Source organism: Bos indicus x Bos taurus, chromosome 25 (genome assembly GCF_003369695.1).
Source record: "Bos indicus x Bos taurus breed Angus x Brahman F1 hybrid chromosome 25, Bos_hybrid_MaternalHap_v2.0, whole genome shotgun sequence".
NCBI classification, from domain to species: Eukaryota; Metazoa; Chordata; class Mammalia; order Artiodactyla; family Bovidae; genus Bos; species Bos indicus x Bos taurus.
The window spans coordinates 5,964,951-5,988,749 of NC_040100.1; the positions used below are offsets into that span (position 1 = coordinate 5,964,951).

At 41.8% G+C, this 23,799-nt stretch overlaps 1 protein-coding gene and 1 pseudogene across 1 annotated transcript in view; one reads left to right on the top strand and one right to left on the bottom strand.

Annotated features, from left to right (window-relative positions):
- The first annotated feature begins 13,741 nt into the window (after positions 1–13,741).
- LOC113883745 (cytochrome P450 3A28-like) overlaps positions 13,742–23,799 on the top strand; it is a 38,567-nt gene continuing 28,509 nt past the window's right edge. The window contains 4 exon segments of the mRNA XM_027527709.1: positions 13,742–13,912; positions 16,828–16,921; positions 18,762–18,814; positions 21,060–21,159. Coding sequence (XP_027383510.1) covers positions 13,842–13,912; positions 16,828–16,921; positions 18,762–18,814; positions 21,060–21,159 — 318 coding nt within the window. The 5' untranslated portion in view covers positions 13,742–13,841.
- Positions 16,209–16,304, bottom strand: LOC113884049 (annotated as a pseudogene).

The window sequence follows — 23,799 nt, forward strand, 5'->3', positions numbered from 1 at the left end:
ATCTGGAGTAACAGGCAAGTTTGGCCTTGGAGTACAAAATGAAGCAGGACAAAGTTTAACAAAGTTTTACCAAGAGAACCTGCTGTTCATAGCAAACACCCTCTTCCGACAACAGGAGACTCTACACATAGACACCACCAGATGGTCAATATTAAAATCATATCAACTATATTCTTTGTAGCCAAAGATGGAGAAGCTCTATACAGTCAGCAAAAACAAGACTGGAAGCTGATTGTGGCTCAGATCATGAGCTCCTTATTGCCAAATTCAGACTTAAATTGAAGAATGTAGGGAAAACCACTAGGCCATTCAGGTATGACCTAAATCAAATCCCTTTTGATTATACAATGGAAGTGACAAGTAGATTCAAGGGATTAGATCTGATATTGTGCCTGAAGAACTATGGACCAAGGTTTGTAACACTGTACAGGAGGCAGTGATCAAAACCATCCCCAAGAAATAGAAATGCAAAAAGGCAAAATGGTTATCTGAGGAGGCTTTACAAATAGCTGAGAAAAAAAGAGAAGCAAAAGGCAAAGGAGAAAAAGAAAGATATACCCAATACCATCTTAATGCAGATTTCCAGAAAATAACAAGGAGAGAAAAGAAACACTTTTTAAGTGGCAAAATACACAGAAGAACTATACAAAAAAGATCTTCGTGACCCAAATAAGCACTATGGTTTTATCACTCACATAAACCAGACATCCTGAGGTGTGAAGTCCCAAGTAGGCCTTAGGAAACATCACTACAAACAAAGCTAGTGGAGGTGGTGGAATTCCAGCTGAGTTATTTCAAATCTTAAAAGATGATTCTGTGAAAGTGCTGCACTCAATATGCCAGCAAATTTGGAAAACTCAGCAGTGGCAACAAGGCTGGAAAAAGTCAGTTTCATTCCAACCCCAAAGAAGAGCAATGCCAAAGAATGCTCAAATGCACAATTGCACTCATTTCACATGCTAGCAAATAATGCTCAAAATTCTTCAAGCTAGACTTCAACAGTATGTGAACCAAGTACTTCCAGATATAAAATCTGGGTTTAGAAAAGGCAGAGGAACCAGAGATCAAATTGCCAACATCTGTTGGATCACAGAAAAAGCATGAGAATCCCAGAAAAACATCTATTTTGGCTTCATTTACTACACTAAAGCCTTTGACTGTGTAGACATAAGGAACTGTGGAAAATTCTTCAAGAGATGGAAATACCAGACCACATTACCTGCTCCCTGAGAAATCTGTATGCAGGTCAAGAAGCAACAGTTAGAACCATACATGGAACAATGGGCTGGTTCAAAATTGGGAAAGGAGTATGTCAGGGCTGTGTATTGTCACCCTGCTTATTTAACTTATATGCAGAATACATCATATGCAATGCCAGGCTAGAAGAAACACAAGCTGAAATCAAGATTGTGGGGAGAAATATCAATAACCTCAGATATGCAAATAACACCACCCTTATGGCAGAAAGCAAAGAGGAACTAAAAAGCCTCTTGATGAAGGTGAAAGTGGAGAGTGAAAAAGTTGGCTTAAAACTCAACATTCAAAAAGCCAAGATCATGGCATCTGTCCCATCACCTCATGGCAAATAGATACGGAAACAATGAGAATAGTGAATACTTTATTTTTTTTCGCTCCAGAATCACTGCAGATGATGACTGCAGCCATGAAATTAAAAGACATTTTCTCCTTGGAAGAAAAGCTACAAACAAGCATTTTTAAAAGCAGAGGCATTGCTTTGCCAACAAAGGTTCATCTAGTCAAAGCTATGATTTTCCCAGTAGTCATGTATGGATGTGAGAGCTGGAGAATAAAAAAAAGGCTGAGTGCCGAAGAATTGATGGCTTTGCACTGTGGTGCCAGAGAAGACTCTTGAGAGTCCCTTGCACAGCAAGAAGATCAAACCAGTAAATCCTAAAGGAAATAAACCCTGAATATTTAGTGGAAGGACTGATGCTGAAGCTGAAGCCCCAATACTTTGGCCACCTGATGCCCAGAGCCCATTCACTGGAAAAGACCCTGATGCTGGGAAAGATTGAAGGCACGAGGAGAAGGGGACGACAGAGGATGAGATGGTTGAATGGTATCACTATCTCAATGGACATGAGTTTGAGCAAACTCCCAAAGATGGTAAATGACATGGAAGTCTGGTATGCTGCAGTCCATGTGGTCAAAAAGAGTCAGACACAACTGAGCTACTGAACAGCAGCAAGGGACAATGGAAAACAGGTGTCTCCTGTTAAAGAAGGGAGTCCCTGGTCCAGGAAAGGGGAAAACAGCAGAAACCCTGTGGAGTCAGAGATTGGAACTGCATGTATCAGTGTACATCCTTGCTTTTCTTTGTAGACAGATGATAGCTAGTTAGTTGGATGATGCACTACAGATAGATAGGTGATATTGATAGAGAAATGACAGATAGATATAGATAGATAACATGTGTCTGTGTGGTGGGTGGAGAATCTGCAGCTGGAGTCCTGCTCAGGGACCTGAGCTCGTACAGCTGGACAGACCTGCCCAGCCCCAATTAGAATCCAGGAAATAATATCCTGAACATTTATGACTCAGTGGCTCCTCACACAGCAGAGGGGAAAGGAAACATTTAAACATAATAAGAATGAAAAAGGTAAAGATTCAGAGTCAGCAAACTCCCAGCCTTTTTTAAAAATTTATTTTTCAACTACAACTTGAACTCATGTCTCCTTTTGCTAACAAACAACACAGTTCCTAACTTGTGCTTACTTTATAATGCTTGCCCTTTTTGGCTACTACTTGAACTCCTATGAGCTCTTGTGAGTGAACATTTCTAGAGGGTTTGCTAAGGATCAGAAGTGTGATGGGCAAGGTCACATATTCTCTTCCCCAAGTGACACCAGGACTCTGACCTGCAGGTTCAGGCCCCAAGCCCCTCAGATCACAGATTAGGGTCTGGTCTGATCTGGGCTCCTATAGGAAGCGAAAGACATAATTATTAACCCTTATTCTACAGGTCAGGCAACTGAGCAGGTTTAAATAATCCACCCACGGCCTGCACATCAGTCACGTTCTGTGGATGCCTTCTAGGCAGCTGTGTACACAGTACAGAGGATAGGTGTCCCAGAGCTCAGAGAAGCCTCTGGGACCTGGTGGACCAGGTTCCCAACCACACTCTTCACTTGCCGTCTCTGCCTCTGGCAAATTCTCGGATTATTAACTAAGATTGTTACAAAAAGTCAAAATCCCAGAAATTTTACTATGTCACAACCACTAAGATGCTTATGTTTAAAAAAAAGGGGAAAACAAAAGTGTTGGTGACAATGTAGAGGAAACGTGGAACCCTCATCTATTGCCAGTGGGGATGTAAAGGTGCAGCAACTCTGTGGAACAGTTTGGCAGCTCCTCAGGTATTTAAGCATAGAATTATGGACTGTGCTATTCGTTAGTTGTATGACTGTACAACTGCACTCCTGGCTAGATGCCTAAGAGAGCTGAACACAATTTCTCAAACAAATACATACACCTGCATGTTCATAACACCACTCTCCACAATAGCTAAAGGGCAGAAAAAGGTAAACCAGTGGATGAATGGATAAACCGATCGTGATGTATCCATACCATAGTTGCTTCTTCCGTTATCACAGATGTGAAATCCTAATACATGATGCAAGAGAGTTTAACTTTAAAGATGCATAAATGAAAGAATTCAGAGACAAGAGACCACGCATTACATGGTTCCATTCATATGAAGCATTTGGAAGAGGCAAATCCATGAAGTCAGAATGTACACGAGTGGTGGCCAGGGGCTGGGAGAGGACAGAGTGGGGAGGAGGGCTTATGGACTCAGGAGTGCACTCTGGTGGAACGGGAGTGTGCTGGAACTAGAGGAGGTGGTGGCACGACCCTGTGAATGTGCTAAATGGCACCAAATGGTTGATTTATGCCAAGTCAGTGTCACCTTGGTAAACATTTTTAATCTCAGGACTGTACCCTAACATTCAAGACAGGTCACTGTAATACCAGAAAGCCCTGTGGCTTTTCCCAGACGTCCTGCACAGCCTTCAGCTTCCTGTTGAGATGTCCAGGGTGGAACCTTGGCCCTAGAATTACAGGATCTCTAACTTGGCCTGTGATCTGATTAGCAGTAATAAAAATTGGTTGATTTAGGCTTTGTGCTTTGCAACCAAAAAATGACAAACACACTGAGCAACGGTAATGATGATAAGATGGACCATTCTCACAGCCTGAATACCCTCTCTGCTTCTCCTCTCAGGCAAATTCTGCTCTGTCCCTGGTACTACAAGCAGTGTCACCTCCTCTGGGAAGCCCACCCATCCCTACAGTGGCTCCAGATCCCACTTATCTCCGCCTTTCCCATCCTCCTGATGCCTTTGGAGGTGTCTGCGTGCATGGTGCACCCCACCTAGGTAAGTGTCCTTTGTAGTAGCTATGCACCTGTTTAACCCCCTCTCACTCGTGAGGCTGGGACAGGTGGCTTGGTTCGAACAAATAGAATATGGCCAAAGGGATGGGATGCCACTCCTGGGATTAGGTTATAAAAAGACTGCGACTTCCATCTTGGGCACCCCCCCTCAGTCCTCACTCTGGGGAAAGTGGCTGCCATGTTTTGAGCTGTCCTATGGAGAGACCCCAGTGGCCAAGGTCTGAGGGGGCTTCTGGGCCACAGTCAGCGACGAACTGAGTCCTTGAACTGAGGATCTGACCCCTGCCAGATCACCTGGAGGACCTGAAAGTGGGGCCTTCCCTGGTTGAGACTTTGGATGAGACACATCCCAGCCTGACAGCAGGACGGTAACCTCATGAGAGAGCTTGAGCCAGAGGTTCCCAGTGTAGCCACACTTGGCCTCCCAACCTAAGGAGCTGTGACATAGTAAATGCTCATTGTCTCAAGGGGTTATGTTTGGGGATAATCTGCTAGACAGTGTAGACAGGTAGTGTACCTGCTCTGGTCTCTGTTCTTGCAACAACCACAGGGACCATCTTTGCATGAATCCAACTGAGCTTGTCCAGTGAAGCCTGACTGTGCCTCTCAACCTAGCAATTCATCTGTATTACAGAAGTTTTAGAGAATTACTTCCCTGTGGGAGGAACATTTTCCCAAAGGGAAAGGGAAACCAGTGGACACCCTCTTCTCCCTTCCTTCCCTTGGATGGTCTGCTCTCTAGGTAGTAGTCATATGGCCTGTCAGAAAATGGTCTGTTGATCAAAAAGTTGATTGCCTTTGATACCAAGTGTTGGCCAGGTTGGTTAATGAATTGTATAGACTCTCCTTCCATGCTTTGTTCCTATTCTCCTCCACCACCCACCCCTGGATCAAAGTTCTCATAAGATAGTCTGTATCTCAGGCTCCCCTTTTATGGGAAAGCAAGTTAAAGCACATGTGTTCCTTGACAGTTACTATAAAACTCTGAATGTGATGTTTCCTTGTGGGAAGAACTTGACTTCCACGTAATTTTATTTTATGATTTTTTTTTCACTATTTAACTTTCTATTGTTCTCGGATTGATTTTGATCAGTTATGTTTTCCTAGGAACTAGCCTATTTCTTGTGATATTTGAACTAATGTTTTTCACAGCTCTTGAAAGTGAAAGAAAGTGAAAGTCGCTAAGTTGTGTCCAACTCTTTGCGACCCCATGGACTCTATAGTCCTTGGAATTATCCAGGCCAGAAAACTGGAGTGGGTAGCCATTCCCTTCTTCAGGGGATCTTCCCAACCCAGGATTGAACAGGGGTCTCCTGCATTTCAGGTGGATTCTTTACCAGCTTAGCTACCAGGGAAGCCCACAGTTCTTAGCAACAATTAAATTAATAGTTGTGAATAGATTACCATGGAGTGTGGCGTGTTCTTCAGGCACATGTCTCTTCCTTAACAATCTTAGTATACGAGAATTTTAAAGTTAGATGTTCCCTGCTGTGGAATGAAGGGGCACAAATATGCCCTGTGTTATTCCTGCTTACAGATCAACGTCATTTGCATTGATTTGAACATTGTTGTTGCTGCTCAGTCGCTCAGTCAGGTCTGACTCTTTGTGACTCCATATACTGCAGCACGCCAGGCTTCCCTATCCCTCCCTGCCTTCCAAAGTCTGCTCAAACTCATGTCCATTGAGTCAATGATGCCATCCAACCATCTCATCCTCTGCTGCCCCCTTCTCCTTTTGCCTTCAATATTTCCCAGCATCAGGATCTTTTCCAGTGAGTTGGCTCTTTGTATCAGGTGGCCAAAGTACTGGAGCTTCAGCTTCAGCATCAGACCTTCCAATGAATATTCAGGGTTGATTTCCTTTAGGATTAGCTGGTTTGATCTCCTTGCTGCCCAAGGAATTAGAACATGACACTGCCTAAACTTCAGTCCTCAACAATAACTAGCCTGTTACCACTGGGATAGACTCCAACCAGCTGGACCAGGCCCTGAGGTAAACAGAGCAGCATATGGTCCTATTTGGGTTAGTGAGAAAAGTCATCGTAACTGAGAATGTGTTTTGGGGAAGATGAAGGCATATAGATTCCACAATGATTTTGTTTCCAGAAGAATAAGAAAGGCTTTTAGTTTAATTGAGTCAATTAAGTTGTCAGTACTTATCAGATGACACCCCAGCATGCCATGTTGAGTGTATTTTGTGTGCCTCTCAGTCGAGGACATGGAGAGGTGGATCCTCATGACCTGCACCTGTCCTGTCCCTGCTGCAATGAGATGGAGTCCCTGGTTCTCAAGACCCATTGGGGAGCACCTGGGCAGGGGTAGTCATGGAGGTAGGAGCCAGAATTTTAACCAGTTTCCATTGCAGCCTGGGGTCTCACTATTACACATCGTGACCCTCATCATGAGACAGCAAACCTTGAATATTGGCATTTTAGAGCAGCAGTAGACTTGCCAATCTTTCTCTACATTAGTTTCTTTACAACATATTTTGATTGAAAGTTTTGTGGAAACCACTTGCAGTCACTGGGCCTCAGTTTCTACATGTGTAAACTGGAGATTAAGTCTTGACCCTACTTAACAGACCCAAAAAAGGCAACAGAAGAAGGAAGTAATGTATCAGAATTCCTGGGACTTTTGACCCTACCTTTCCTGAGGATCATCTTCCAGCTTCCCATGACTATCCTTTGTTGGTACTAAGCTTGCATCCATTTCTCTCCTTTGCTACCTGTCTGTAGGGGTCCATTATCCCAGAGACTCCAAAGGTATGCCCCATACTGAGGTTGCTTGTGTGTCTCACTTCCTCCTCTGAGGCTTCCCCCAAGGGAGGGGACTATAAAGGTTTCTGGCCCACAGTCCAGCACAATATCTGCATCTGACATTCACACACTTTGCCTTGCATCAGTGAATGGATGAATAGATATATTCAGGTATTGTATTTCCAGTGGTAGCTACAGATTTTAACAGGGGCCTCCGGGAAAAAGTTGATAAGCTATGATGGTAGAAACATCATGCTGCATGACAAGGTCCCATGGAAATCCAAAGGGCAGGTACCATAGTTTGGACTTACTGCAATTTACCAGTGAGACATCCACCCACTCAGGCCAGTGTTGGGCAGCCTGGGGACTTTCAGGACAGAAGGATGTAAAGTATTGGTGAGAGTTGAATATCACTTTCTCCAAAAGGACCGAAAATGAGAAAAGATGAAGGGAGAAAGAAGTGTACAAACACAGGTGAAATGTTCTTTGTTTCTATTGAATTTTAAGAACTTTTGAAGTTTTTTTTTTTTTAAACTTTACAATATTGTATTAGTTTTGCCAAATATCGAAATGAATCCACCACAGGTATACCTGTGTTCCCCATCCTGAACCCTCCTCCTTCCTCCCTCCCCATACCCTCCGTCTGGGTCGTCCCAGTGCACCAGCTCCAAGCATCCAGTATCGTGCATCGAACCTGGACTGGTGACTCGTTTCATACATGATATTATACATGTTTCAATGTCATTCTCCCAAATCTCCCCACCCTCTCCCTCTCCCACAGAGTCCATAAGACTGATCTATACATCAGTGTCTCTTTTGCTGTCTTGTACACAGGGTTATTGTTACTATCTTTCTAAATTCCATATATATGCGTTAGTATACTGTATTGGTGTTTTTCTTTCAGGCTTACTTCACTCTGTATAATAGGTTCCAGTTTCATCCACCTCATTAGAACTGATTCAAATGTATTCTTTTTAATGGCTGAGTAATACTCCATTGTGTATATGTACCACAGCTTTCTTATCCATTCATCTGCTGATGGACATCTAGGTTGCTTCCATGTCCTGGCTATTATAAACAGTGCTGCGATGAACATTGGGGTACACGTGTCTCTTTCCCTTCTGGTTTCCTCAGTGTGTATGCCCAGCAGTGGGATTGCTGGATCATAAGGCAGTTCTATTCCCAGTTTTTTAAGGAATCTCCACACTGTTCTCCATAGTGGCTGTACTAGTTTGCATTCCCACCAACAGTGTAAGAGAGTTCCCTTTTCTCCACACCCTCTCCAGCATTTATTGCTTGTACTTTTGGATCGCAGCCATTCTGACTGGTGTGAAATGGTACCTCATAGTGGTTTTGATTTGCATTTCTCTGATAATGAGTGATGTTGAGCATCTTTTCATGTGTTTGTTAGCCATCTGTATGTCTTCTTTGGAGAAATGTCTATTTAGTTCTTTGGCCCATTTTTTGATTAGGTCATTTATTTTTCTGGAGTTGAGCTGTAGGAGTTGCTTGTATATTTTTGAGATTAGTTGTTTGTCAGTTGCTTCATTTGCTATTATTTTCTCCCATTCTGAAGGCTGCCTTTTCACCTTGCTAATAGTTTCCTTTGTTGTGCAGAAGCTTTTGAGTTTAATTAGGTCCCATTTGTTTATTTTTGCTTTTATTTCCAATATTCTGGGAGGTGGGTCATAGAGGATCCTGCTGTGATGTATGTCGGAGAGTGTTTTGCCTATGTTCTCCTCTAGGAGTTTTATTTTATTTTATTTTTTTAATTTATTTTTTTTTCCTCTAGGAGTTTTATAGTTTCTGGTCTTACGTTTAGATCTTTAATCCATTTTGAGTTTATTTTTGTGTATGGTGTTAGAAAGTGCTCTAGTTTCATTCTTTTACAAGTGGTTGACCAGTTTTCCCAGCACCACTTGTTAAAGAGATTGTCTTTAATCCATTGTATATTCTTGCCTCCTTTGTCAAAGATAAGGTGTCCATATGTGCATGGATTTATCTCTGGGCTTTCTCTTTTGTTCCATTGATCTATATTTCTGTCTTTGTGCCAGTACCATACTGTCTTGATGACTGTGGCTTTGTAGTAGAGCCTGAAGTCAGGCAGGTTGATTCCTCCAGTTCCATTCTTCTTTCTCAAGATAGCTTTGGCTATTCGAGGTTTTTTGTATCTCCATACAAATTGTGAAATTGTTTGTTCTAGCTCTGTGAAGAATACCGTTGGTAGCTTGATAGGGATTGCATTGAATCTATAAATTGCTTTGGGTAGTATACTCATTTTCACTATATTGATTCTTCCAATCCATGAACATGGTATATTTCTCCATCTATTAGTGTCCTCTTTGATTTCTTTCACCAGTGTTTTATAGTTTTCTATATATAGGTCTTTAGTTTCTTTAGGTAGATATATTCCTAAGTATTTTATTCTTTCCGTTGCAATGGTGAATGGAATTGTTTCCTTAATTTCTCTTTCTGTTTTCTCATTATTAGTGTATAGGAATGCAAGGGATTTCTGTGTGTTGATTTTATATCCTGCAACTTTACTATATTCATTGATTAGTTCTAGTAATTTTCTGGTGGAGTCTTTAGGGTTTTCTATGTAGAGGATCCTGTCATCTGCAAACAGTGAGAGTTTTACTTCTTCTTTTCCAGTTTGGATTCCTTTTATTTCTTTTTCTGCTCTGATTGCTGTGGCCAAAACTTCCAAAACTATGTTGAATAGTAATGGTGAAAGTGGGCATCCTTGTCTTGTTCCTGACTTTAGAGGAAATGCTTTCAATTTTTCACCATTGAGGATAATGTTTGCTGTGGGTTTGTCATATATAGCTTTTATTATGTTGAAGTATGTTCCTTCTATTCCTGCTTTCTGGAGAGTTTTTATCATAAATGGATGTTGAATTTTGTCAAAGGCTTTCTCTGCATCTATTGAGATAATCATATGGTTTTTATTTTTCAATTTGTTAATGTGGTGTATTACATTGATTGATTTGCGGATATTGAAGAATCCTTGCATCCCTGGGATAAAGCCCACTTGGTCATGGTGTATGATCTTTTTAATGTGTTGTTGGATTCTGATTGCTAAAATTTTGTTAAGGATTTTTGCATCTATGTTCATCAGTGATATTGGCCTGTAGTTTTCTTTTTTTGTGGCATCTTTGTCAGGTTTTGGTATTAGGGTGATGGTGGCCTCATAGAATGAGTTTGGAAGTTTACCTTCCTCTGCAATTTTCTGGAAGAGTTTGAGCAGGATAGGTGTTAGCTCTTCTCTAAATTTTTGGTAGAATTCAGCTGTGAAGCCATCTGGACCTGGGCTTTTGTTTGCTGGAAGATTTCTGATTACAGTTTCAATTTCCGTGCTTGTGATGGGTCTGTTAAGATTTTCTATTTCTTCCTGGTCCAGTTTTGGAAAGTTGTACTTCTCTAAGAATTTGTCCATTTCTTCCATGTTGTTCATTTTATTGGCATATAATTGCTGATAGTAGTCTCTTATGATCCTTTGTATTTCTGTGTTGTCTGTTGTGATCTCTCCATTTTCATTTCTAATTTTATTGATTTGATTTTTCTCCCTTTGTTTCTTGATGAGTCTGGCTAATGGTTTGTCAATTTTATTTATCCTTTCAAAGAACCAGCTTTTGGCTTTGTTGATTTTTGCTGTGGTTTCTTTTGTTTCTTTTGCATTTATTTCTGCCCTAATTTTTAAGATTTCTTTCCTTCTACTAACCCTGGGGTTCTTCATTTCTTCCTTTTCTAGTTGCTTTAGGTGTAGGGTTAGGTTATTTATTTGACTTTTTTCTTGTTTCTTGAGGTATGCCTGTATTGCTATGAACTTTCCCCTTAGGACTGCTTTTAAAGGGTCCCATAGGTTTTGGGTTGTTGTGTTTTCATTTTCATTCATTTCTATGCAAATTTTGATTTCTTTTTTGATTTCTTCTGTGATTTGTTGGTTATTCAGCAGCGTGTTGTTCAGCCTCCATATGTTGGAATTTTTAATAGTTTTTCTCCTGTAATTGAGATCTAATCTTACTGCATTGTGGTCAGAAAAGATGCTTGGAATGATTTCTATTTTATTGAATTTACCAAGGCTAGATTTATGGCCCAGGATGTGATCTATCCTGGAGAAGGTTCCGTGTGCGCTTGAGGAAAAGGTGAAATTCATTGTTTTGGGATGAAATGTCCTATAGATATCAATTAGGTCTAGCTGGTCTATTTTATCGTTTAAGGTTTGTGTTTCCTTGTTAATTTTCTGTTTAGTTGATCTATTCATAGGTGTGAGTGGGGTATTAAAGTCTCCCACTATTATTGTGTTATTGTTAATTTCTCCTTTCATACTTGTTAGCATTTGTCTTACATATTGCGGTGCTCCTATGTTGGGTGCATATATATTTACAATTGTTATATCTTCTTCTTGGATTGATCCTTTGATCATTATGTAGTGACCTTCTTTGTCTCTTTTCACAGCCTTTGTTTTAAAGTCTATTTTATCTGATATGAGTATTGCTAATCCTGCTTTCTTTTGGTCTCTATTTGCATGGAAAATCTTTTTCCAGCCCTTCACTTTCAGTCTGTATGTGTCCCCCGTTTTGAGGTGGGTCTCTTGTAGACAACATATGTAGGGGTCTTGTTTTTGTACCCATTCAGCCAGTCTTTATCTTTTGGTTGGGGCATTCAACCCATTTACGTTTAAGGTAATTATTGATAAGTATGATCCCATTGCCATTTACTTTATTGTTTTGTGTTTGAATTTATACACCCTTTTTGTGTTTCCTGTCTAGAGAATATCCTTTAGTATTTGTTGGAAAGCTGGTTTGGTGGTGCTGAATTCTCTCAGCTTTTGCTTGTCTGTAAAGCTTTTGATTTCTCCTTCATATTTGAATGAGATCCTTGCTGGGTAGAATAATCTGGGCTGTAGGTTATTTTCTTTCATTACTTTAAGTATGTCTTGCCATTCCCTCCTGGCTTGAAGAGTTCCTATTGAAAGATCAGCTGTTATCCTTATGGGAATTCCCTTGTGTGTTATTTGTTGTTTTTCCCTTGCTGTCTAATTCAGAGCTTCTCAGGCCAAAGGGATACAGGATTTGATCAGAGTGAAGACAATGGACCAGTGTATATTTCAGATCCCCAGTCCAATTGTTTCTCCCATTAGAATGGGTGGGGTCACAGATGCCACTGACATCTACTCTGGCCCTCCTCCTTACTAACTCTTTGCTTCCCATTAATAATTTTCAATCTAATCAATGAAAGGTAAGCAACTGCTCTGACCACCCCCTTTGCCCTGTAGAAAACCATCATGTCATCTTTATGGACTCCTATGTGTCTATATGCCACATCCCTAGTGGATAAGGAGGTTGGAGGTCCACTTGGTCATTGGCTGCTTTCTCCACTTCACTCTCCTCATACCCATTGATCTTGGACTTGTGGCCTTTCCAGGGAGAGGGGGTCATTCTTTGGTCAGGAATCTGTGTAACTGCTGTACACTGAAGACCCTGAATTGATGCCATCGGTGTAGCCATCACCATATGGTCCATGTCCTGCCTCTCCTCCTGGGGCCCTCTTGTCAACAGCATCCTGATGGATCCACTTGAATGTGCAGGGATGCTGGCCAAGGCCAGCCAGCTCCTCTTGTTGGGTTACTGATCCTGGGAGATGATGTGGTCACCAAACAGCCACAGAAAACAGATACACAGAGACCCAGGGTTCTTACTGCTGCTGCTGCTGCTGCTGCTAAGTCGCTTCAGTAGTGTCCGACTCTGTGCGACCCCATAAACGGCAGCCCACCAGGCTCCCCCGTCCCTGGGATTCTCCAGGCAAGAACACTGGAGTGGGTTGCCATTTCCTTCTCCAGTGCATGAAAGTGAAAAGTCAAAGTGAAGTCACTCAGTCATGTCCGACTCTTAGCAACCCTATGGACTGCAGCCTACACCAACTCAAGTCCACCAATTTTCTGACTCTCACTCTGCAGGAAACACTCTGCTACCAACCAGGAACACATGGTGACATTTACTCAGGCTATAACCAAGGTTTCAGTACGTTAAGGGGAATAGATGTGGAAATCAACAGTGGTTCTGGAGAATATTAGAACCATAATAAAATTGTGTGCAGGGGATACAGTTGCCCAGAAGAGGAAGTGGTTATTCCTGTTTAAGGAGGTTAGTTAGCAGAGTCTCAAAACCACGTTCTTTCTGAGCTGGAATTTGAAGGATGAGTCGATGCCTTATAGGGAAACAAGGATATCAAGTTTGAGGAAGGTGTTTGGGTAAAGATTTGTAGACATAGCTTGTTTGAATGATTTCAAGTATTAAAGTTCAGGCAGTTACAGAGATAAGGAGAGTTTAGAGGATATTTATCGCCAGTGGCTTTATTTGAGTTTTCCTAACCTTTGAACTTACTGATAGCACAGATTGAGTTGTTATTGAATTCCCAGAGAATATGAACACAAGGGAGGTCAAAGTGTAATGTCCATAATGCTTTCTCAACTATCAAGGCAGAAAGGGGCCTGCAGGTGGAGCCCAGGTATTCCTTCACTGGCTGAAGCTCCAGCTCCACCCACTTCCCAGCACAAAAACATTTCATTGCTGCATTGAATCATCACAGAGGGTGAAAGGAAGCAAGTGAAGAGTAGCACACAGAGCTGACAAGAAACTCAGAGGAGGGAATCACAGCAGAAAGGGGCCATGGAGCTGATCCCAAGCTTCTCCATGGAAACCTGGGTTCTCCTAGCTACCAGCCTGGTGCTCCTCTATGTGTGAGTAACTGTAAAGTCTGATCTCCTCTGCAACCTTGGACTTGCATGGTAATGAGGTCCCACTTTCCCTTTAGTGTTTTGAGGATTAGTTTATGGAGCAAAAGTAGCTTAAGTATGGGTGCTACAGACACCAATGGGGTTATTATGGATCTTAACTCAGTCTGTGAAGGAGCAGGCAACCAACCCTCGGCCCCAGCCCTGGCAGTTACCGTTACAGTCTTTTCTATGACTACAAAGACTCAGCCACAATGGAGCAACTAAGCATTCATGCAGAGAGTTTAGTGATTTTATTTGTTCCCAGGGATGATAGACTACTAATTTTCATAGACCCAGACTAATCAACCAGAATCCACCAGGGGAAGATTTAAAGAAACTAGTCCCTGTGCATTGGGGTACTCTCCCCTTCTCTAGTTCTGGGGATCCTGGAGACATAAAGTAACTTGGGATTTGTCTATTTTCACCTTCTTGGTTCAGTATCTGCTGTAAAGAGTGTTGAAGAAATGGCCCCTGTGTCACTCAAGGAGTTCCTGCTCCCTTCCTTCCCTCCCCAGATGTCATTTACACAAGGCACGTGGTCACCCAGAGCTGGAGATTGATCACCCTTCAGATCAGCTCTTCCCCTTTTTATATGCCCTTCCTGTGGCACTCCCTGCCAAGGCTCAATTCCCTCAACCTGTACTATGCAGAACTACCTACCCCCAAGTGAGAAATCTTTAGTGGAGAGGAGACTTGGCAGAAACCTTGAAATTATATTCATTTCTTTCAGCTATTCCTCCCCTCTCTGAGAGCTTTAACATCAGCATAAATTTGAGAGTTTATGTAACACATTGAAAGTGCAGAAGGAAAATTGATTTGCTCTTGTTGTGATGGCAAAGGAAGGAACTGGGGTGGGAATAGCTCGTCATCCCCATTTGGAGAGTAAGTGTCCGCACCTCCACCACCTGCCCTGGAGGACAGATCCAAACATCCAGGTGGGCTTGGCCAAGGCGCATCTGCTGCACCTTCAAGCACAGTTTCCTTCAGGCAATTTTGGGTTTACTTTATCACATTTATTACCACATTATCATATCAGATCTGGTGGATTTGAACAGAATATTTGGAACTGGTAAGCCCTTAAATGGTAAACTTCATAGAAGAAATTAAACATTCTGGAATATTTTCTGTTTATTTATTCTGTGTTGCACAATACCTCTTTTCTTCACTGCAGGAAAGTACCTGAAGTTTGGAAGGCCCACTTTTAGCTAAAAGTGCTTGGAGGGGAATGTTGAACCATTTATACACAGCACGATTTTCAGTCATACCTTTCTAATTTGCCTCTACAGAGTTAGCCTGGGAGGCCTAGCAAACTTGAACATTAAAACCATTTCAGCAACTTTTCCCCTCAACCCCTCTTGTCCTCCACTCTGCCAGTTCTCAGAAACACCAGATTGAGAAGACCTGCAAGATTTCACACCCCATGTTGTGAGATTCCACACAGGACACGTGAAGATGAGTTTCAGCTATACCAGCCATAGAAAGCGCCAGGCTTTATGGCTTTTTGAGAGTTGATGCACAGAGAAGGTAAACGAACCAATCTGTGATTGAGCATCTCAAAACAAAAGCCCCCCAGAAAAGAGTGTGCCTTGCACTGAAGTTTATAGGTGAGTGTCACAGGTTGGAGGGCCAGATACCATTTGAGTAAGAATGGTCTGGAAATGGATCCTTTATTCATTGTTTCACTTGTACAGTTCTATTCAGTGACAGTAAAGTCAGTCAGCGTTGTCTGTAGGGCATGTCCACCAAATTGCCTGACAACAGAGACTTGAGCACAGCTGAAAGTTGCTTATATTTCCATGATGCCAATGGAAGTCTTGACAAGTTTGTCCTTTTTTAAAAAATAAGACAGTAGGATTTGTTGATGGGTATGAATAAGGAGGGGACAGCACAAAGACTCTGATGAGTGCAGGGCCTGTCGTTTATCCAGAGGGCCAGGATTAGGGATGTGTTTGACCTCACAGCCATCCTGGATGAACTGCTTTTCTGCTACCATATTTTCATATTCATCTGTAGTTAACTTAGGGAAAAAAACCCACTTCTTGGAGATCTGGATCTTCTGGTGACCAGTGAACTTGAATTTGGCCCTGCAGAGGGCCTCAATCACATGCTCCTTGCCCTGCAGCTTGGTGTGTATGGGCATTATGACTCGGCCAATGTGAACCTTTGCCACCGTGCCCTGGGGCTTTCCAAGACACGATGCATACCTGTCTGGAGCTTAGACTGGGGCCAGCATGTCAGTCATGAAATGTCCACTGGAAAAGTCTGGCTCCAAGGTCCCTTAGGGCAACCAGGCTGGTACACTCCCAAGGAAGCCGCTGTTTACAGCCATTGCACAGGCACAGTTTGTATTTTACAGAAATAAGAACACTGTTATTCTCTAAGACTTGATTGTGAAGATAGATTTAAGAAGAATTAAATCCTAAAATGTGGTCAGGACATAGGGGGAAAGAAAAGCATAAAAATCTCCATGCAAATTTTAAGAACAATGCCACAATGGGCTCACAGTAAGTGTGATGTTGTGGATGAATTTAAGCAAAATCTCATTATTGAAATGCATAAATTTCCACTTCCTACCTAGAATGAAACTCTGCAAATCATCTAAAAGTCAAGTTACTAAATTTATCAAGTATCCACTCTAGGATTAGAACCATGAAGACTTCAGCTGCTTTTAGCTAATCACCATTACCGTTTACAGGTTGTAAGAAGTGGTGGGCGAGGATAAGAGGAGTGAAAGTAATATCACTTTTGGAGTTGCTGATATTATTATCACCTACATGCTACCTCCCTATTTCGACGATTCCAGTTCTCAGTCAGTGACTGACCAGCTCCAGGACTTATTCCACAATTCCTGTGATCTGATTTTCTTTTTCCCTTTATAGATATGGGACTTATTCATATGGACTTTTTAAGAAGCTGGGGATTCCTGGGCCAAGACCTGTGCCCTATTTTGGAAGTACTATGGCTTACCACAAGGTACGTGTTATTTAAACTCCCTCTTTTGACTCTCGTGGCTGCAAACTCAGCTGAGTTCCATAGTAACACTGTCCCTCCTCAGAAGGAAGTTTTGAGGCTTTATACTTTCCAGAAGTGATATCATGTGCCCCACCTAGCACATGGCCAAGTGTACCACACACCTCTCTTTTTAGCCGTCAGGATCCTCATATTTTGTCTCAGTCAGATAGACAGGTTCTTCGGCTGATTCAGCAGAGGACCCTATGTTCCATCTTATGCAGACTGTGAAGAGTTTGCATCCTGCCAGGTGAGGTTTCCCATTAGGACGCAGGCTTCATTGTATCAGGAGGAGGGCTTGAACAAGGTGCCCAGGCATGACTCATTAGGCTGCATGCACTAGAGTCAGAACTTTCCTAATGGTCGCAGAAGCTCTGGGTTGCATTTTTTTTCTTCCTCCTCGATTGTTTGGTAACTTCAGTTTTTCGGGCAACCTGTGTATTCAGTGGGGCTTCTCTGGTGGCTCTGATGGTAAAAAAAAAAAAAAAAAATTCATTAGCAGGTAATTTGCACATACTTGAATTATCTGGTAATTCCTGCAGTTATCTCCCTGGCTCTCCTCCACTTTTGCTAGCCCTGATGTCTTCTGCAGTTAGAGGAATGTAACAAGAGCCTTTTGCTTTACCTCTGTGTATCCAAAGGAAGCACTTTTGGGGTATATCTGAGCCATGAGTAGGTTTAACAGAGACAAGATGGTGGTTTTCTAGTTACTTCAGATATTTAACCACGAAATATATTATGGAGTTTTTTTTTTTTTTTTTGAAAAAAGAAAAAGAATCACATATATAAAATCACTAGAAAGTATATGACTTGACAAAATTATTGAAATTTAGTTTAATTCAATGGAATATACTAGGTAGTACATGGATTGTGAATTCTAACTGAGCCTTGATATTAACTGAAGGTCGTGAGCTATGTACAGATGTCCAGGGGCAGAGCTCTGTTGCAGGCTATTCTCTGCCTCAGATTTACTTTCCTGCAGACAAGAGGCTTGTTTCTCAGATACTGATTCTCCAAACAGAGGCCTTCATTGTCTCAGTACTGCCTAAGAACTCTTGAACTTTTCTCCTTCTAAAAAAGCAATAATTTATATTCTTTCCCAATGACTCCTTAGTAGATGTACTCCATACCCAATGTTTCTGAAATCTTCATTTCCATAGCTAAACCATCAAACATCACAGCAGAAACTTAATGACAGAAAGGTGGCTTTTTTTTTTCAGTTGCAGAAGGGAAAATTCAGGGCAGGTTGTTTCGTTGGTGTTGTCATTTTTGTAACTGTGACCTCTCCCCATCTTTTCTGTGTTAGCTGGAAACTAGAAGGCAAGTCCACTTGTCATTTGTTCATTCGCGCACTTATTTTCTCACTCAACACACATGCCTTAGAGTTATTTAAATGTGCTGGATGAAAAAGGTTACTGGTGTCTTTAACGTGTAATTCTGCCAAAACTCTAGAGAGGGCTCATGAGATAAATGAAAAGTATGCTTAACTAGGAGATGCAAGTGTGTACAGGCCACTCTAACTTTCCCTCAGCTTCAGTTTTCTCACTAAAGACAAGGAGGTACTTAGTATTCACAGGCAAGTTAAGCAATTAGTATCTATAGTAGTTAGAGAAGATGCAAGAGTTATTTTGATTTCTGTTTCCAATATCCACTCTATTTCCTCTGAGACATCTCTGAATAAGAACTTCCCTCCAACTACCCATGAAAACAGTAAGCCTTATTAAATGTTTCAAACATTTTTATCCCCTAAGAGGTAGGTTTCAGTACATTTAGATTAATAATCAAATTTTGTTTCTTTTTGCAGGGTATTCCAGAGTTTGACAATCAGTGTTTTAAAAAGTATGGGAAAATGTGGGGGTGAGTTTTCTGGAAGCTTCCATTGAATAAACTTGTTATAATGAGGCACCTCCTGTGGTGTGGAGGAGAGGCTCAGTCCCGAGCCTCTTGGGATAAATTCATTTATTTTAAAGCTTTTGGAGGTTTGTTCTACCAGGGATCCCAGATGTCACCAGGTCCATAGGCTGAATCAGGTCTGGAGAATCACAGGTCATCACTTTTCTCCAGACTTTGAGGCCCAGAGACTCCTAGCAGCACTTTCTGTCCAGTATCTCACTCTTCTCCCCTTTTATATTTTCCTTTCTAATGTGACCTTTAATTGCATAATATGCATTATTCCAGAACATTCTAATATATGTCCATAGATGCATTTTATAACCCTTTTCTTTAGGATTCACTTTAAATTGAAAGACAGAATCTTTTTTTTTAACTTTGGATTTAATATGTTCTCTTGGGAAAAGAGCTGGAGGTTACAGGTAATAAGAACGGGAAGCCATTTCTGCTCGTCTTTTTCCTTTCTGTACAAGTATGGAGGGTATTTTTGTTTTGTTTTTAATTGTCAGCCAAGACATTCCAATAGAATTTCAGTTATTGTTTTATCTAGTATTTTTCTCTGACTCTGAAGAGATGTGGGATATATCTAAGCCAGAGTGTGTCACATGGGCTGACATACTTTAGGATCTGTTGGAGGTTTGGTGAGAGCAGCAGGAGAGGTGTCATTGGTGCTTCTCTGCCAAAAGCAAGTTGAAGAAGGCCCTCCCTCTCTGGACCTCTTCATCTTCTCTGATCAGGTCCTCAGAAACCATAGGGCCCTACTGAGTTGCCATGACGCTGAAGGGTAATGTGATTGAATGAGAAGAATACATAGCACTGGATCACCACAGTTGCCCCTTCAACATTTACTGCCTGTGAGCTCCGGGTGGAGTCACTTTTTCATGGTAGATCCCAGTTCTCTCTTTAGAAAAATTGTTCTCATGCTTGGATTTAAATGAGGACCACCTGGGAGAGCTTGTTATAAATACAGACTTTGACCCCCATCATCAGTACACCAAATCAATACGATCTGGGGTGGGGCCCAGGAATCTGAGCTGTAACTGGTAGTGAAAGAAATACTAAGGCTGGAGTGACATCATGAATATAAAGGGTCACCCAAAACACTAGCCCTTCTCCACCCAGGTGTTGTTTAAAAAGCATGATGGGAAGAAGGGAATCATCCAAGTAATATGGTCAGTCAGGTGGAAGAGCTGATTAAGTGCCTCCTCAATTCCTCCTGTCACTGCTTCAGCACTAAATGCTCTTAACACCCACTTAGACCCTCTGGGTTTTAGAATGGTTTTGGGAAATGGGCAGAAAAAAGTGCAGTGGTTCTCAGCGATTTTTACATGTGATCACAAAACCATTTGAAATTCATCTGTGAAGTCAGGAATAGGAGACTTGTAGAAAATCTTCCAATTTGTTCTAGCCATTGCAAATGATTGATAGTGGGGGGGGGGGGGGAATGCCAGAAGATAGTGTAAATAACTCAGAGTAAACCTCATGCCAGTGGCCCATTCCCATGAACAGGCATCCTGACAGTCAGGAGATCAGGCCAAATTGGGATGTGTCATATCTGAGGAGTCAGCTTTGTGTGGTAGGTGGGTCAAACGTGGGCCTGCCGAGCTGCTGATAGGTATCACCTACATGGAGCCTGAGGCCCACGGAACCCATGCAGAAGAATAAATATAAGTAATGAGAAGAAAATTTTTTATTTTTTTAAATTAATTAAAAATTAATAATTTCCTTTAAAGTAAGCTATAAAGTAAGCAAATTTTAGAGAATAGAAAAATCTTTTACAATTCTATTATCACCTGTGGAGCATTCCATATCTTTCTGTTTGCAGACAATTGTCACATATTTATGGTCAGTGTATCTACAAGTTTCATGTGCCTTTTTCATGCTTTTGATATATCTTCAAAAGTTAGTGGGTAGGCTCTCCCTAATTAATTGTTTTTTCATTCTTAGACAATTTTCTTGGCTTATTTACTAAACTAACTTCCTCACTGATACTGAAATATTTTAAACCTAGAAAAGTTATGAGTAGAGTATAGGAACCACCCACGTACATAACACTTAGACCAAACAAATGTTCTAATGTTATTTCTAACCACAATTTCTAGGAGTAAGGACTATCTATAATAATATCAGAATGATAGTCTGGACTTACAGTGTGGCTCCAGTTGGGGAATCTGTATCAGTAAATTTAATTAGATCTCCTTTCCTTACACAGGTTTTATGAAGGTCGACAACCTATGTTGGCTATCACAGATCCTGATATAATCAAAACAGTACTAGTGAAAGAATGTTATTCTGTCTTCACAAACCGGAGGGTAAGCATCCATTTCTTTAAATTTTGTTTGCTTATTAAATGCTTATTCTGTAATAATTTTAAGTATACAAGATGCTGTCAAGAGAAAAAATACAGGAAGCTGCTATGCTCTATACCCTTCATCCTGTTTCCCTCGATGGTTAGTACTTGCATAATTAGAGTACATCAGAGCAGGAAGTTGACACTGTTACTATCCACAGTGCTTATGCAGATTTCATCAGTTTTATGTGAATTCATTTGATGTGAGGGAGGGTGTCTGTGTGTGTGTTGCTCTATGGAAATTTATCATAGAGGCAGATTTGTGTAACCACCACCACAATAAATGTACAGAAACCTTCCATCCCCATAAGCTCCCTCCGTGTGTATGTGTGTGCTCGGTTCTGTCCGACTCTTTGTGACCCCAGGGGCTGTAGGCCGCGGAATAGAATCTTCCCAGCAAAAGTACTGGAGTGAGCTGTCATTTCCTCCTGCAGGGGTTCTTCCTGACCCAGTGATTGAGCCCTCGTCTCTTATGTCTCCTGCATTCTCAGGCAGATTCTGTACTATGCCACGTGAGAATCCCAAGGTTCCCTCTTTAACTATTCATTTATAGCCACAGTGAGTGGCTTGTCTTTTCCTCTTATCAGGGTCTTAGAAGAGCAAAAAATTTTATTTTCATGAGGTCAATGTATTCCTTTATTTATTTATTCTGTTTTTCTCTTTGTTTGAGTCTGCTGTTGTAACTGTTGCATTTTTTAGTTCATTTATCATTATATTCTAAAGTTTCAAATTTTCTACATTTTACATTTAATATCTCTTTGGTGAACATCTCATTTCATTTTTGTACTTGGAAAATGTGGGTATATAGTTATCCTTTGGGCTTCCCGGGTGGCGCTAGTGATACAGAACCTACCTGCCAATACAGAAGACATAAGAGGCATGGGTTCGATCCCTGGTTCGGGAAGATTCTCTGGAAGAGAGCCTAGAAACCCACTCCAGTATTCTTGCTTAGAGAATCCCATGGACAGAGGAGCCAGGCTAAAGCCTATAGGGTCTCAAAGAGTCAGACAGACCGAAGCGACTCAGCACACATAGCACACATGTTGTGTTTCCTGTAGCTCTGAATTTCTTTAGAACAATTATTTTGAATTCCTTTTCAGGCAATTCGTAGATGTTCATTTCTTTGGGATGACTTACTGGACAGTTATTATCCTCCTTTGGTTGTATCGTGTTTCCTTGATTCTTGGTGATCCCTTATCTTTCAATGGTGTCTATGTCTTTGGAGAAGCAGTTACTCTTTCTAGGCTTAATCAACTCAGTTTGATAAGGAAGACCTTTACTCTTGATGGGACACACTGAAGTGTGCTGAAGCCATCAGTCTAGAGGCTTTGGGTGCCAAGTGTGGGGGGTGGGGGGTGGTGGGTCCAATTCCAAGGGAAAATGATTGGCTCTGGCAGCTGGGTCCAGAACACCACCAACTACATGATATTTGACACCAATAACTGGAGAGTCCGAGGTGGCTCTGGGATGGTTGAGGTCTTCAGCAGCACACCCAAGTCCAATGTTAAGGCACCAAGGCAAGCAGAGTGGTAGCCAGAATTGGGGGGCATGCTCATCTGTGTGAGCTGACTACAGGCACATGCCCAGCATGAGGACTGGGGTCAGTGGCTGGGACTGGGTCAAGTGTGGGTACAGAAGCAGCTTCGAGTGCTGAGCAGTCAGTGTGCACTCATGTAGCCGCAGGGACGAGCTACACGCACATGTGGCTTTGTCGGCCAGTGACAGGAGTCAAGACTGGCTCCAGGCACCTGAGCAGCTATTCACTTGTTGGTGTGGGTCCTGGATCTCAGGACATCACTGGCTGGAGCAGCTCTGTTGGGGGCGGAGGGATAAGACAGGACTCAGGCCATTGGAGTCTGCTAATGTAGAACCTTGGGGAGCGATCAGCAGCAAAATTGTCAGTGGTCTTCAGTGACTGTGCTGGCAGTTGGTTTCCTCATAGTAAAGGTTCTGGGGGTTTTTTGCAGAGCAGGATACAGAGAACCCCAGTCACTCCTGCTGTGTGGTTGGCATTGACAGCCCCTACCCTTCTTTCTTTGCTCCTAGTTGTCTCTGGATATCTCAGCTTTGCTAGTCTCTGGGTGGGGTGAATCCAAAGCAGGTCATTTGTGCAGTGTTCTGAAAGGCTGAGGAAACTAATAACTCACCCTGCTGTCCTCTTTCCAGTAAGGAGAACTGTTTCAGGCTGGGGAGGTTCCTTTTGGCACTGAGCAGTCTGGCCTGGGGGACAAGATGATGCAGGCAAAATGAAGCAATTTTCTTTACCAGTTTGTGGGTTATTCTCAAGTTTTTTTCACTGCTATGTTGCTGAAGCTTCTGGACTCCTGAGGTCTCTTAGACCTGTTTTCATTTATTTAGCACTGTTATTTGTGGGGTGAGAGAAACTGGAGTCTCCTCTGCCATCTTGGTGACATCACTCCAGATTTCATCATTAATGTGCTTTTAGCTATAGGATTTTTGTGTGTGTGTAGAATGCTCTTTATCATGTTGTGTAAGTTTTCTTCTCTACCTAGTTTATGAATTTCTATCATGAATGGGTGTTGGAAGTGTCAATTTTAAAACAGAGTATTTGGAATACAGAAAAATGTCTCAAGCAATTTGG